The 13,149-nt window shown below is 51.8% G+C and overlaps 7 protein-coding genes across 7 annotated transcripts; 4 read left to right on the top strand and 3 right to left on the bottom strand.

Annotated features, from left to right (window-relative positions):
* The first annotated feature begins 983 nt into the window (after positions 1 to 983).
* On the top strand, positions 984 to 1,551 carry BO79DRAFT_206191 (uncharacterized protein). Its single transcript, XM_025681925.1, has one exon. The coding sequence runs from the start codon at positions 1,072 to 1,074 to the stop codon at positions 1,462 to 1,464; it is 393 nt and encodes a 130-aa protein (XP_025545302.1). The 5' UTR covers positions 984 to 1,071; the 3' UTR covers positions 1,465 to 1,551.
* A 2,684-nt stretch (positions 1,552 to 4,235) lies between these two features.
* BO79DRAFT_241899 (putative alpha-1,6-mannosyltransferase subunit) lies at positions 4,236 to 5,721 on the top strand (the record flags this gene model as incomplete). Its single annotated transcript, XM_025685170.1, has 3 exons — positions 4,236 to 4,671; positions 4,727 to 5,012; positions 5,058 to 5,721. 3 exons carry the CDS (start codon positions 4,236 to 4,238, stop codon positions 5,719 to 5,721), a joined length of 1,386 nt encoding a protein of 461 aa, XP_025545301.1.
* Positions 5,722 to 6,105: 384 nt separating this feature from the next.
* BO79DRAFT_163263 (putative NADH-ubiquinone oxidoreductase 12 kda subunit) lies at positions 6,106 to 6,857 on the top strand. Its single transcript, XM_025679120.1, has 2 exons — positions 6,106 to 6,438; positions 6,539 to 6,857. The coding sequence occupies exons 1-2, from the start codon at positions 6,213 to 6,215 to the stop codon at positions 6,631 to 6,633; spliced, it is 321 nt and encodes a 106-aa protein (XP_025545300.1). The 5' UTR covers positions 6,106 to 6,212; the 3' UTR covers positions 6,634 to 6,857.
* A 77-nt stretch (positions 6,858 to 6,934) lies between these two features.
* BO79DRAFT_234172 (pH-signaling protein PalC) lies at positions 6,935 to 8,661 on the bottom strand (the record flags this gene model as incomplete). The annotated part of the gene is made up of 2 exons (XM_025684349.1): positions 6,935 to 7,199; positions 7,255 to 8,661. 2 exons carry the CDS (start codon positions 8,659 to 8,661, stop codon positions 6,942 to 6,944), a joined length of 1,665 nt encoding a protein of 554 aa, XP_025545299.1. The 3' UTR covers positions 6,935 to 6,941.
* A 221-nt stretch (positions 8,662 to 8,882) lies between these two features.
* BO79DRAFT_185016 (Bromodomain associated domain protein) lies at positions 8,883 to 9,797 on the bottom strand. The gene has a single exon (XM_025680367.1). It carries the CDS (start codon positions 9,773 to 9,775, stop codon positions 9,128 to 9,130), a length of 648 nt encoding a protein of 215 aa, XP_025545298.1. The 5' UTR covers positions 9,776 to 9,797; the 3' UTR covers positions 8,883 to 9,127.
* Positions 9,798 to 10,059: 262 nt separating this feature from the next.
* On the top strand, positions 10,060 to 11,669 carry BO79DRAFT_206187 (transcription initiation factor TFIID subunit 7 family protein). The gene has a single exon (XM_025681924.1). The coding sequence runs from the start codon at positions 10,136 to 10,138 to the stop codon at positions 11,615 to 11,617; it is 1,482 nt and encodes a 493-aa protein (XP_025545297.1). The 5' UTR covers positions 10,060 to 10,135; the 3' UTR covers positions 11,618 to 11,669.
* Positions 11,670 to 11,783: 114 nt separating this feature from the next.
* BO79DRAFT_241894 (uncharacterized protein) lies at positions 11,784 to 12,622 on the bottom strand (the record flags this gene model as incomplete). Its single annotated transcript, XM_025685169.1, has 1 exon — positions 11,784 to 12,622. Exon 1 carries the CDS (start codon positions 12,393 to 12,395, stop codon positions 11,784 to 11,786), a length of 612 nt encoding a protein of 203 aa, XP_025545296.1. The 5' UTR covers positions 12,396 to 12,622.
* Positions 12,623 to 13,149: the final 527 nt, after the last annotated feature.

The following is a 13,149-nucleotide window of genomic DNA, read 5'->3' as shown; positions in this document are numbered from 1 at the left end:
AGAGACACCAAGGATTGACACCAGTGGTCCCATCACCTGAGATATGGCGCCTTGCTAGGATGAATTCTACGTTCAATCACAGGTTGAGAATAGGTAGTCTCGGTCACCTGCTCAGAGGCACCATAAAAGGGCACGACATGGCCACATGAACTGACTATCAACAACTATTCCTGAAGCAATCACATATGTCACCGAAAGATCGAGAATTCCCATTCTCCTTGGTTAATACCCACGGTTCCATTGAAAATGAAACTATCTTATGTGTCCGCATTTCTATCAGCCACAGTCATCGCATCCGCAATACCAGCAGTAGAAGCGCCGCAGGATTGCGTCTCTTCAGAAGCAGATGTTGAGAGTCTAATGCTGTTCACCTTCGTACCGATGAGAGCGATGCCAGAGTCCCGACTTATCAGTTTGGCGTAAGTTGCAACCGAAGCGGTTACCGTAAAAGCGTTCTAACTCGCAATACGGAGGTTAGTTTTGCTCTTCTACTCTTCAGGATTGCTTCTTGTGTGTAAAGGGAGTATTACGCCGTACCAGCTGTTATCCACACCGGGTATGTATAATCTAGGCTTGAACTTTTTCTTTTTTTTTTTTTTTTTTTTTCTTACAATGACTCTTTGATGGAAATTGACTTTGCTATCACTAGTGCACACATACGAATAATGCTTGCAGCCACTCAGTCTTCACTGCCGTTACTGTTTGTTCCTAGACTTGGGCAGGGAATAGTCATCTACTGTAGGGCTTGACAGAGCAATATGATGTAGCTAAGGCGCATCAATCAGAGTACTCGGTGTTACACCATATACTTCTCTAAATATAACTTTGCCAAAGCCAAGTGGTCATACTCCGTACGATACGAATTCTACTAGTAAATTACTGTAAGCGTTGTGCTAGTTAGTGCAAGGGTAAAGTGCAAGGATATCTGAGCGGATAAAGGCAACGCCACCACCTCCATTCATTATACATCGTCTTGATCATCACTCAGTATTTCGGCAGCCTATCCAACTTGAATCCTATTTCAGTTCAATTCCTACAGTTCACAAAGCGGCCAAACCATGTCAGACACAAATGCAAAGACTCCTCTCTCTAGTACTAGCCAAACTCCCCCCCACTGCTCTCAACGCAACATCGAATGCAGATGAGCCTCACGCCATCGAGCCGTCGAACCTGACACCCTACGATAAGAAACTCTACGACTTCTTGTACTCCCAAGGATGGACCCATACACAGTGTTCATGTTTCATCGCCCAGATCGAGCAGATGAAAGAAGCCATCTCACGCCTTTTCTACTCGCAAGGCTGTAACACCACCCAAGTGCAGTGTCTCCACGAGCAGTGTGAAATGGAATTCCCAGAGCATTTCCCAGCTCCTAGTGGTGATGCCGACCAACAAGATCTGCAGATGCAGCTGAGACTAAATGAGGAAATGAATCGTCGGAGGGCGATTGGCGAGCGCATGTAACCTTCAGTAGGCACTATGGGCAGGGAGATTGATGAGGAGAGAAGGGCTTGAGTGGGATTCGCTTAGAGATTTGTGATTCGTATGTATTTTGGTCTTTGTATGTCAACCTGGTCATCAAATGCTCTGAGAAGAGAAGGCCCTGCAGGGATATATGTGGGCTGAGAACAAGCACAAGGTTGACGATGTTTTCGGGGAGTATATACGTGTTTGTGATACTGGTCGGATTGAGTATGAGAAGTAATGTATGACTTGGATATTCTTTGGACCTCCTTATAAATTCAAAGGTGAATTTTCAATGATAATGCAATGTGGCTCGCCCAGAGGATTGTGGAGGAAGCCAATTTGAACATTCCAATCTTTAAGATCTAGGATGGTTAGAGGATGATTTGTAGTAAAGCTGCAAAAATAGTGTGAGTTCTATGAATGGGCGAGTTGTGCCTACATTTGATCTTTAGTAGCACCGAGAGTGGACTCTTTCTATTTACACGGTTGGTATAGGTTAGCTATATGGTCGACTAAGTACACACGCTGTCATAATGGCTATGGGTGTAAAGTCATGCGGCGATAAAAGGATCATCTATACTCGAATTATTTGGCGAATCATTTACTTCCCAATCTTTTTGAGAGTTTTATTCTTACATATTAGTCAGTGAATACTTTCTTGGGGATGTTTGAACGGCTCTTGCATTCAGTATCGGGGAGCCATCTTTTGATTTTTACTGCGTTGCACATTGAGTAACTAACTAACTAGTCTAAGAAAGTGAAGAAAAGCGGAATCGATATATCATGATATATTCGGGTTCCCCTCGAGAATCTTCCAAAGACACCATGGATCTGTCGGCTCTGGATTATAGAGAGAACTCACCGGAAAAGAGAAGATAATGTAACTTACAAGAACTGGTTTTGCTCAATCTGAGTGAGGAGAGCAGTGTACCTTTAGGGCAATCTTCTTTGCAGAACAAGAAGCCATCAATAATAATTATATCTAAATTCAATCATTAGATGTAAAGTACGGCAGATATAAAAGAAGACGAATAAACAGCTTCTGTGTAGAGAGCATCCATTCATAGTAAGACCTCATAAAGCAGTCATTTACAGCACCCTTGTCAAACAGCAGGATAATATGTTATAGTAAGGTATCGCTGGAGGTTAGTATTGGTGACTGAGGGCCTAGTTGCTTGTAGATGAGTGAAGGAAGCATGGACACAAGGGTTTGCATCAGTGGCGGCAAATTGACAGCCAAAAACAGCAGGCCTTTAAGTTCTCAAAATACATTTGTTTATAGACTGTAGCTCGTATAATATTTAGAAACTACATGCGAAGACACTAGCAGCGACCCTCAGGGTCTGGAATCAACTGGGTCCGTAAAGTCTGTACCTCTCGGCAACGATACGAAGGGCAGTTCCCTGGTTCGCAAGGTGGTATCTATTCACATTGAATAAGCGACGCCGGAAGCAGGCAGATCCAACAGGTTCAAGAAACACATTATCTGGATAGTGTCAAAGATCACGAATCATGAAATCGGGAGGTTCCCCAATGCGTCGAAAAGCCACGAAGGAAGCCAAAGCAACACCAGCACCACATGTGACCCTGACCGCTAAAGTTGAAAGACCGAGTGGGTCCTACTCTTTTTCCATGTGGATCTTGGAGATTAGTTTCTTCCTGCTAGTCTGGTCTCTCGGATTTCTAGCTGTTCTTCCATCTTCTCCGAACTGGAACATAGCTTGAATGTGTTCCACCGTTAGGTGCTTCTTTGTCGCATTAGGGGGTCTGACGGATGTGAGACAACCGTCTCTCGAGCCAGGGTGGCCAACTCACAACCTACTCGCAAGTAACCTTCGAAATGAGCAGCTCCTCTCAACAAATTGCCAGGCTTCAACCGTTCGTTTCGGCGTCTGCGCGAGAAGCTCAAGCGAGGGGGCGGGGCTGTTGCTGGGATTTAATTAAATTAATCTGCTTTTTGCAGTTTAATCTCCTTCCTCCCCACCACCAACGAATGATGCTCTCTCGGAGCACCTCATTCTCTCACACACACGAGATGACAATGTCCGACGCATTGGGTGGTCATCCTGATAGCCAGGGCTCGGGTTCTATCCATGGTCCTCGCGCGGAATGTCTTACTTGATGATAAGGGGAGTAGGGAGAGGAGGGAGTTGCGCGCCCTCATCGCTGCCTCATGGGGGTTGTTGACCCTTGGATCCCTCCCATTCCTTTCATTCTTCAACCAGTTCTCCGGGGCACCCCCTAGCGCGCCCTTGGAACTGTACCGTTAACCTGACAAGTGGCCCTCAAAGAGAAAAGTCCCCAAACGAAAGCGGACAGACCCGTTCGCGGATGGGTTCCTCTGTTCCTGGATTATTGTTTCGGCCTTTTTTGGCGACTTGGTGATCCAGTTTTTATCAACGACCATGTCATACTATTCCTCTTCCGTCGTTTCGAGCTGGTGACTCCTGAACCGAAGAGTAATTTTACTTTAATTTCTAGCTTTCTTTGATTTTTCTGGTTCAATAGCGATCTGTTACTTCACTAACGTATCTCCTACACCTCCGCTCCAAACCCTCATCCTTTTCCTTTCTACTGCGCTCTTGTTTCCCCCCAAGTTGCGGGCGCCTGTTTCAAAGAAAGACATATCCCATTGACCTCCTCCACCGCGGCCCTCTGCCGAGCACGAACTCCCCAATCACGCCCGCCTGTGGCTGCTCCGCGGGCCGTCGTGCTCGCCCGCCATTGCCCTTCCTGCCGGCATCCCTGTCGGTCCCGACTCCCCGCTCATGTCGTTGTCGCGATCACCCTCTCCCCACCCCGCGGGAGCAGGATGGTCTAGTCCTGGACTCACCTCGCCCAGTGGCTCGACGACGCCTCACAATGGCTTTCTGTCGCCAAATCCTATAGGTGCCAGCGGCATCTCCTGGGCCGCCGCCAAAGCGAAGAGCGACGAGGTACGAGGCTACCCGTCTTTCTCGACGAAGAACAGCGGGTTCTTCTCGCGCTCAAGACGCCAGCTCTCTGCCACTCTGCCGCGCTTTCGTCTAGGCTCGGGGTCTCCGAATGGCTATGTTGATAAGGATGAGTTTGGCCGGGGGCGGCCGCTCTCCCCAGCTACGGGCTGGCGCTTGGGATTTGGCAGGTCGGTTCTGCGGCGCAGACGATCGCGCTTGCTCGTGGCACTGATCTTTCTTTTGTTGGGCTATATGTTTTTCGGAGCGTGTAAGTGAATCGCATACGTGTGGAATGAAGCCTGTAGGTGGCTAATCAATTGCAGCACTTCTTCAGAAGTATCGTCGCTCTCCGCTAGGCGGTGGGCGCAAGTTCGTGATCATACTAGAATCTAACATAGAGGGCGGCGTGATGGAGTGGAAGGGAGCGCGCGAATGGGCGATCGAGCGCAACAGCGTGTGGAACAAGAAGAATTATGTTGAGCGATGGGGCTACGAATTGGAAACCGTCAACATGTTGGCGAAGAAGCGGTATTCGCACGAATGGCGCGAGAGCTGGGAGAAGGTGGACCTTATTCGGGAGACAATGCGAAAGCATCCCGATGCTGAATGGTATGTTTGCAGTATTTGTTTGATGAGCGTCACTGACATGTGCAGGTTTTGGTGGTTGGACCTCAGCACTTGGATTATGGAATACTCTTACTCGTTACAGGACCATATATTCGACCGCTTGGATGAAATTATCTACCGGGACATCAATGTCTACAACCCGTTGAATATCAGTCATCCGCCGGACGACGCTTATCTGGACGAGGTGTCTCGATCGCCAAACGGAGACGGGGATCCATCATCGGTACATATGCTATTGTCGCAGGACTGTGGGGGCTTCAACCTCGGCTCTTTCTTCATTCGGCGCTCCCTCTGGGCCGACCGCCTGCTGGACGCGTGGTGGGACCCAGTCATGTATGAACAGAAACATATGGAATGGGAGCACAAGGAGCAGGATGCGATGGAGTACCTCTACGCAACGCAGCCGTGGGTTCGCAGCCACGTTGGCTTCCTTCCCCAGCGATATATCAACTCGTACCCCCAGGGGGCATGTGGAGACGAGAATGATCCGAATGTCCACTACCAGGAAGATGAAAGAGACTTCCTGGTCAACATGGCCGGGTGCCAGTATGGACGCGACTGCTGGGCCGAGATGTACCAGTACCGTGAGATCAGCAAGCAGCTGAACCTGACATGGTGGGAGCGGATGAAGGACAAGTTGAACGGCCTTTACGAGAAGCTTTTCCCTGGCGAGGAGCAGCAAGTTGAATAGTCCGTTGCTGGATACGACATTTGCTTTATGTTTACTGCAGATGATGACTGGTCTGAGCAATGACCATGTAAAATGCGGACTAATAATGACCTGTGACGGCGTATGGATGGGTGTGATGTTTGCTGATTTGTGTACTTGGCGAGGCGTTTGGTGTTAGCGATAGTTACCTAGACTTAGTAGCTCATCTATGACCTTTTACTGTACTCTCACTGAATCATAATCCCTAACAAACAAGTATACAACCGTAATCGCAGTGCACAACCACCCACTCACAACCCGCTTACTAATAATCATCATCGCACGTGACCAATGCAGCACATCCGACCGCCCACACCCCCCAACCAATCAAACCACCGCAATTGTTACTCTCGCGACCTCCGGAATCGAACTTGAATACAACTCGACCTCCGAATATCACCTCTCTCTCCCTCCCTCCCTCCGACCTACTATCCGAATCTCAAAACCAACAAAAAGAAGAGAAATAATCGAAAATGCCCACCCCGGAATCCGCCTCCTTCCTGGCCAAAAAGCCCACGGTGCCGCCCACCTACGAGGGCGTCGACTTCGAAGACAACGTCGCTGTCCACAACGCCCGCGACGCCATTATCCGTGAACAATGGGTCCGCAGTATGATGTCTCGTCTGGTCGGAGAGGAATTGGGCAAGTGTTATGCTCGTGAGGGTGTGAATCATTTGGAGAAGTGTGGGGTTTTGAGGGGTGAGTTTATACCTTTTTCCTTCCTTCCTTTTTAATTAAAGGATGAGGTTGGCTATGGTGAAGATGGGTTGCTAATGTGTGTTTGTTTCTGGGGATACAGAGAAGTACTTTGAGTTGCTGGGCGAGCGCAAGATTAAGGGTTACTTGTTCCAGGAGAAGAATTACTTTGCTGGGGAGGGAAATAAGTCTGCTTAGATTTGAGGTTGGGGGGATCGGGTTGAATCGGTTTCTGTGTTATGTTATGTGATATACAATATATGCATTGTGGTTTTTCTTTCCTACTTTTACTTATGACTTCGTCTGGGTTTGGGTTTGGGTTGTGGGGAGTTGTGATTGTATGATATGTTTTGAGATGGGGTGGGTATGGACTCTATCTCTTGGTTTATACGGGTTGCTAAGTGTGAGTGGGTTGCTGTGTCTGGATTGGTGCTATGTATGCGGAGTAGAACCTATGTGTGCATAGGCAGGCCATATGGTATGGTATTGTATAGACAAGCTCAAGATCAGTAATAGGCACTGTCACTCCGCTCCGGTACTGTTCCCGGCGTATACACACGCGCTACACTGGCCGCCTCTTCATCACTATCCTCGACATCACTCCCCGGTCCAAAATCGTCCTCCGCCGGCGGCGCACGCATGCGCACCAGCTGCTCCTCATCCAGCGAGGGGATCTTGTACGGCGCTGGCGCGGAATGAATATCTCGACCGGAGGGCAAGTTTGCTAGCAGGTCCGCAGAAGGTGGGATCAGCTGGGTATTAATCTGTGCTCGGCAGTTAGCAACTTCTTCCTAGACCAATGACGTGGATATCACCAACCGTATCATTCATTCGCACCCACTTCGTCTCCAGCATCTCAATCACTCGACTCTCCTCCTCCCGACCTGCATTATCCCCCGGTCCTAGCTCGCCCTTCTCCGTCCGATCCCGACTGCCCGCATCCTTCTCCATCCGTCTCTCCTCCCGCCGCTCCATCCAACCCTGCTTCAGCCTCGACAACCCGGTCCGGCTCTTCGTACTCGTCTCCTTCGCTTCCGCTCCACCTGTCCCAGCTCCCCTAACCCCCAATGCCCCCTTCGCTGCTCTCAACCATGCAATTCCCTCCCCGATCTTCCCGGACAACTCCGCATCCACGCCGAAAAATCGACAGGCTCTCGCCCGCGCAACCCGTCCCAGCACCCGCGTATACCCTAATAGATCGTCATCGATTCCCATCCGCCCCTCTGACCGGACAGATCCCAGCCCCGCAGCAGCTTGCTCCGCGTACTCCGCAGCCCGGATACATAATCTCGCGAAGAGGTGCGCGCGGACCTTGGGGATCTCCGGCGCGCGGACCATCCAGTCCTTGTCGTTGGGATTGCGCGCCTGAATACAGGCGGCGACGTAGGAATCGTCCTTCAACACAGCGAGGAGGGTTGCTTCTGCGAGGGCGAGACAGGAGAGCGCCGCTTGCGTGGCGGGGTCGAGGTCCGGGAGGGTAGAGGTTCCATTTTTGTTGTTATTGCAAATGGAATGGGCTGCGGTTGCGAAAGACGGCGAGGAAGCGAGGAGCGAGTGTACGGCGCTGGCTTGCAGGAGGTGTTTGGTGGCTGTTTGGATGGCGGCGGTGCGCTGTTCTGGGGTCGGGGTCGTGGATGCGTAGAGGGTGCGGGTGACGCCGATACGGGCGAGGGAGTTAAGCACGTAGCTGAGGGTGGAGAGGACAAAGGCTATCTCAAAGTCGAGACCCTGTCCCTGGATGCGGGTGGTGGTGGGCCGCTGTTTGAGGGAGAGCGTGGTGGTGGGGTTGGTGAGGGTCGGGCGCCAGGCGGATGTGATCTCGGTGCGGAGGGTGATTTCAATTTCTTCGGTAGGAGATGTGTCGCCGGGTTTGCTGCTGAGGCCGTTGGAGAGAGCGAGGAGGTAAGGGAGGTAGCTGGTTATGGTGGTGAGGAGAGTCTGCAGGTGGGCGTCTTGCTGCGGACCGCGGGGTAAACGCTTGTGTGCTTTGAGAGCTTGTCGGAGAGCATGGCGGGCGGTGGTGGCTGCTTGGGGGAGAGAAGGGTGGGTGCTGGAGGTTAGGAAGGTCTGGAAGGAAAGGTGGGAGGTGGAGGGCAGTGTGAAGGCGTAGACCATGGTGATGGTGGTGGTGATTGGGGTGTTGAAGCTGGAGTGGAGTAGGAAGGGGAGAGCTGGAGTTGAGTTGGAGGTGAAGATCTCCGCGGCAGCCAAGAAGCTCGTTTGCATTGGAACCTACGGGAAAAGCACGTCGGGGTCAATTCGGGCCTATTGGCCGAACTCATTAACTCATGTGGCTTTATACGCTGTTATGCTGTAGATACATGATTTCGCTTGCAGGATGGCTTTCCATGTCTCATTCGTCCCGATTGCCTTCTTCGCACATGTTTCAAGGCGTAGATGCTGTTTTCTGACTCGGTGGATAATGATAAATCCAGCCTGCTCTGGCCCTGAATTGTGACAACCCGTCTGTAGTAATAGCAAGTGATATGCTGATACTCCCAAGCTGGTGGACGATCTGCTGGTCATTGTGATCAAGCTGGGCCGGCCAGCTGTCCCAATGCCAGATACGGTGTAGGCGTTGTGTTGCAGCTAGGCGTCTTGAGTCTGGCTTGTCGGGCTGCAGACGACCGACAGCCTGGTTGCAGTGTATTGTGAAGTGGTCTCGCTTTCAAACGACCTGTCTGCTGTTTCATCACACATCCATGCCTTCCCCATCGGACAAGTTGCTCGGCGCACTACTGACACCAGACGAATCGCTGTCAGCCATGTACGGCGCCCGCGACCGCATCTGTGAACCCCAGTCTTGGAGACTGGGCGCGCCACCCTCGATGATAATAGGATGCTCGTCGGCACTCTTGCCAAGTACAGTTCCCGCATATCTCGACTCTTCGCCTGTTTTGCTGTGTTTCTTCTTCAATGCCGTCAAAAAGTCTTCTTTCTCGAGAGCGTCCGCATCGACCATGTCGCCCTCACTAGGCACAAATCCAGCAATCCGTCGAATCTCCCGGTTGGCCGGCCCAGTGAACCACGACAGAAAGCCTTCCAAGCCTCGCATATCTTCTTCTCCCTGCCAGTCCTCCTCCCATTCTCGCAGCTGGGGTCGTAGCGCGCCTGCGTCTTGCAGCGCTTGGTAGATATCTTCGAGGACCGGAACAGGGTCATGTGGATGAGCGTTTGCAGCATGGGCAGTCGTAGATGAAGCAAGGATCATGATGTATTGAGCGGTAAGGTCAGCGAGGGTGTCTAAAACGGACGGTCGCGTCGCATGAAAGCCTGCTGCGCGCAGGATCTGGATTATTGGCGGGCGGAGAAGAGCGTTGTGTAGATTGGAGCCAGACATGTTGGCGTAGGGGTTGTAGATGAAGAACAACGATAGAGACGTCAAGAAGAGCTTTCCAGCTCGCAGACGAGGATTATATAGCTAAGAATATGAGCGGCTCACTGCGTCGCTATTATTGAGGTCGAGTGTTAGGAGATGAATAGGAAGCAAAGAGAGGATCAATGGCTGAATGGATGGGCCTCTTACTGCCTTTTCGGGGTCTTCCGCCTTCTGGCTCCGCCCTCGAGTCTTCGTCTCCGCTGTAACACAGCAAGCTTCACTTCACCCCATCCATCTGCCAGCCTCCTACCATCTCTGCTTTGACCTTATTTCGCTCACTTCTACATCGCATCTCCACCGACTTGGTGGTCACCTCTCGCCATGTCGGACACACCTCGTCCATCCCTCAAGCTCACCTTCGGGAAAAAGAAGGCGCCCGAGGAAACACCCCAGAGACAGCCTGCTGCACCCCCTCCGCCAACAGAGACTCCTCAACGCAAACTCACGCTGAAGATCGCCCGTAGACCAGCACCAGAAGCGCCGCCCGAGGATGACAAACTCAAGAAAAAGAAGAAGACTTCGAAGAAGCGCCCAGCAGAGGGACCCGCGTTGCAGGAACCATCTACCACGGTCGCGACAGCCCAACCGTCTGGACCCAAACGCCTGAAGTTAAACCCATCGAAGAAGCCCGGGGTCCAGTCGCTCCGTATCAAGAACAAGGGGCTGGTCCCCAACCGACCGGTGGGCGTTGGCTACGACTCAGAGGCGTCCGACACGGAAATCGACCCCTCGATCGAAGAACAATTCATTCTGCGCATGCTGCCCGGAGAGGATTGCGAATATCTACAACGTGCCATTGCTGAACGCCGATTCGACCGTTCGGAGATTTCTTTCAAGCCACTCACCCGTGAGGGACGACGCGCCATCTTCAAGATCCGCGATCATCAATACGCCGCAGCGCTGGTCGACTTGCCATGTATCATCGAAGGTATGAAGAGTTGGGACCGGCGTGGGTGGTACAAATCTGCGGATATCTGCCAGATGCTTCTAATCCTTGGCCCGGTTGCCAATGAACAAGAGGCCATGGACTACCCACTCCCCTCGGACATTCTACACCCAGATGACAAGACACTGCAATACCCACATGGTCTCACACCACCGTTGCGATGGGTGAGAAAGCGCCGTTTCCGGGAACGGATCAGCACGCGGACTATCGAGCAGGTCGAGAAGGCCGTCGAGGATCTCATCGCCCAGGACGAGGCTGCCGTGGCACCTATCCGCTACGAGCTGGTTGATAAGACAGCATTGAACCGGGCTGAGGGACTGGTCCAGAGTGGAGATTACGACTACGAAGACGAATACGATGATGAGCAGGATGCCGAGGGTGAGATGGAGGAAGGCATGGAAGACGGCGGTCTGTTCGATGACTTTGAAGACACTCTCGCTGCCGAGATGGAGGCTGCCTTGGCTGCCGGTGACGAAGGCGAGGCAGGCGCTGCGGCCGCGGCACCTGGAGCCGAGCCACCATCAGATGCTGGGGTATACCAAGCGGGCACACCGATGGCAACGAAGCCGTCCACGCCAGCGCCAGAATCATCCGGTGACGAGAGTGACGGATCCGACGATGGCGACGAACCGGAAGACGAGCTGGACGATGAGCAACTCGAGCAACAGCGGCAGATGCAGCAGCAACGCGAGGAGATTGCCGAACTGGAGGCACTGATCCGGGCCGAGACGGCGAAGTGGGAGAAGATGCAGAACGCCATTCTGAAGGGCAAACTGGCCAAGCGCATCCACGATCTGAAACAAGATCTATCACTGAAGAAGGTGTCTATCGGCGAGGGCGATGATGCTGATGGCTAATCAAACACCTTACCCATATGTCTGTACGCTAATAGCTATTGATCGATTTCTGATACCCCATTACATACCATTCCATTCCATACCATTAACCTATACATCCTATCCTATCCTATCCTATTCCCTCCCTATAATCTACCAAAAACCACACTAAATAATAATAAAACAATCAAACAACCCTCCCCTTAGACCCCCTACTCGCCGCCCCCACCACATCCACCTCCTCATCCTGCCTCAACTTCCTCCTCCTCACCTCCTCCCCCTCCCCCTCCGGCTCCGCCGGACTCTGTCCCACCCGATCCCCCAACATCCTATCATGCATCTCCCTCTTCTGATCCAAATCCGCCATTTCCCCCTTCTCGTACCCCGGCGCCCCTGGCCCCTCGGCACTGCCTACCGCGCCCGCATGCGCCCCCGCTTGTGCTCTGGCTCGCGCATCCGCCGACTTGCCCTGCACGGCCCGCGCGATGTCCCCTTCTGCGGGCTGCTGCTCGACTCCGTATTCGGTGTCGAGAGTGGAGGCGGCGTTGCGCATGGATTCTTGGTGTTTGGCGGTGTTGGGGTTGGAGTTGGAATTGGAGGGCTGGGAGGATGCGTTGCGGGTTATGGGGGAGAGGGCGTCGCCGCGGTGTCGGGGGAGGTGGTCGTATTGCGATGGATTCTGGGATGAGGATTGGGAAGTGCGTTGCTCGGAGGGTGTGTGGGTTACTGGGTTGGTGGGTTGGTTGTAGGCCTCTTGTTTGGGGGGTTGGGGGGGTTGTTGTTGGTGGGATGATTGCATTGTTGGTTGGTTGGGGGTTGTAGATTGGTATTGCAGTGATTTATTAGAGATGATGGATGTTGTTGTCTGAGTGTAGAAGGTTGGGATGGAGGAGTTGGGATGCGGTGATGGTGGTGATGGTTACTATAAGAATAAGGGAGCTGTGAGGGGATGACGTCAGTGATGATGTGATGTCAATTTTGGAGTTGTGAAGAATAGTTGGTTCTTGAGTAGATAGTGTAGATAGGTTCTATGAACTGCATGGACTGTTTTATTCTATGGAGTTAGTGGTATTGTTCGCGCTGGAGGTGATTAAGAAATTGATGATTTCGCTAGGGGATCTGCTAGTGGTCTGTTGCTTGGCCGTTAGCTGTCATATTCCCATCTGGCTGGGTTGGAGATTGCATTATAGAACTGCAGGATCAAACAATCAATCTGTTATCATGTAATGGAAGCGGTTAGTGGAATTGAAGATGTCAAATATGGTAGACAGCGAAAAGGATGCCTCACAGTAACTGGTCGATGGATGGATGATGAGGGTATGCGGGGAGGACGGATGCAGCTGGGATGGGCTTATGCCGTTGGAATAAAATTCAGTAGAGAGGGCTAATAAAAATGGGGCTATTAGAGCGATCATCTGAGTTCTATCAAAAGCAAGTACGTATTTATCCAGAACATAAGCCACATGCAATAAATTTAATCGGGACATACTTCAAGCGCATGTGATACCGCGGGAATCACTCCCTATTTTTGTTTCCCCAAATCTAATAAACAA

This window comes from Aspergillus costaricaensis (assembly GCF_003184835.1).
Source record: "Aspergillus costaricaensis CBS 115574 unplaced genomic scaffold BO79scaffold_1, whole genome shotgun sequence".
NCBI classification, from domain to species: Eukaryota; Fungi; Ascomycota; class Eurotiomycetes; order Eurotiales; family Aspergillaceae; genus Aspergillus; species Aspergillus costaricensis.
This window is presented reverse-complemented; position numbering and strand designations above follow the sequence as displayed.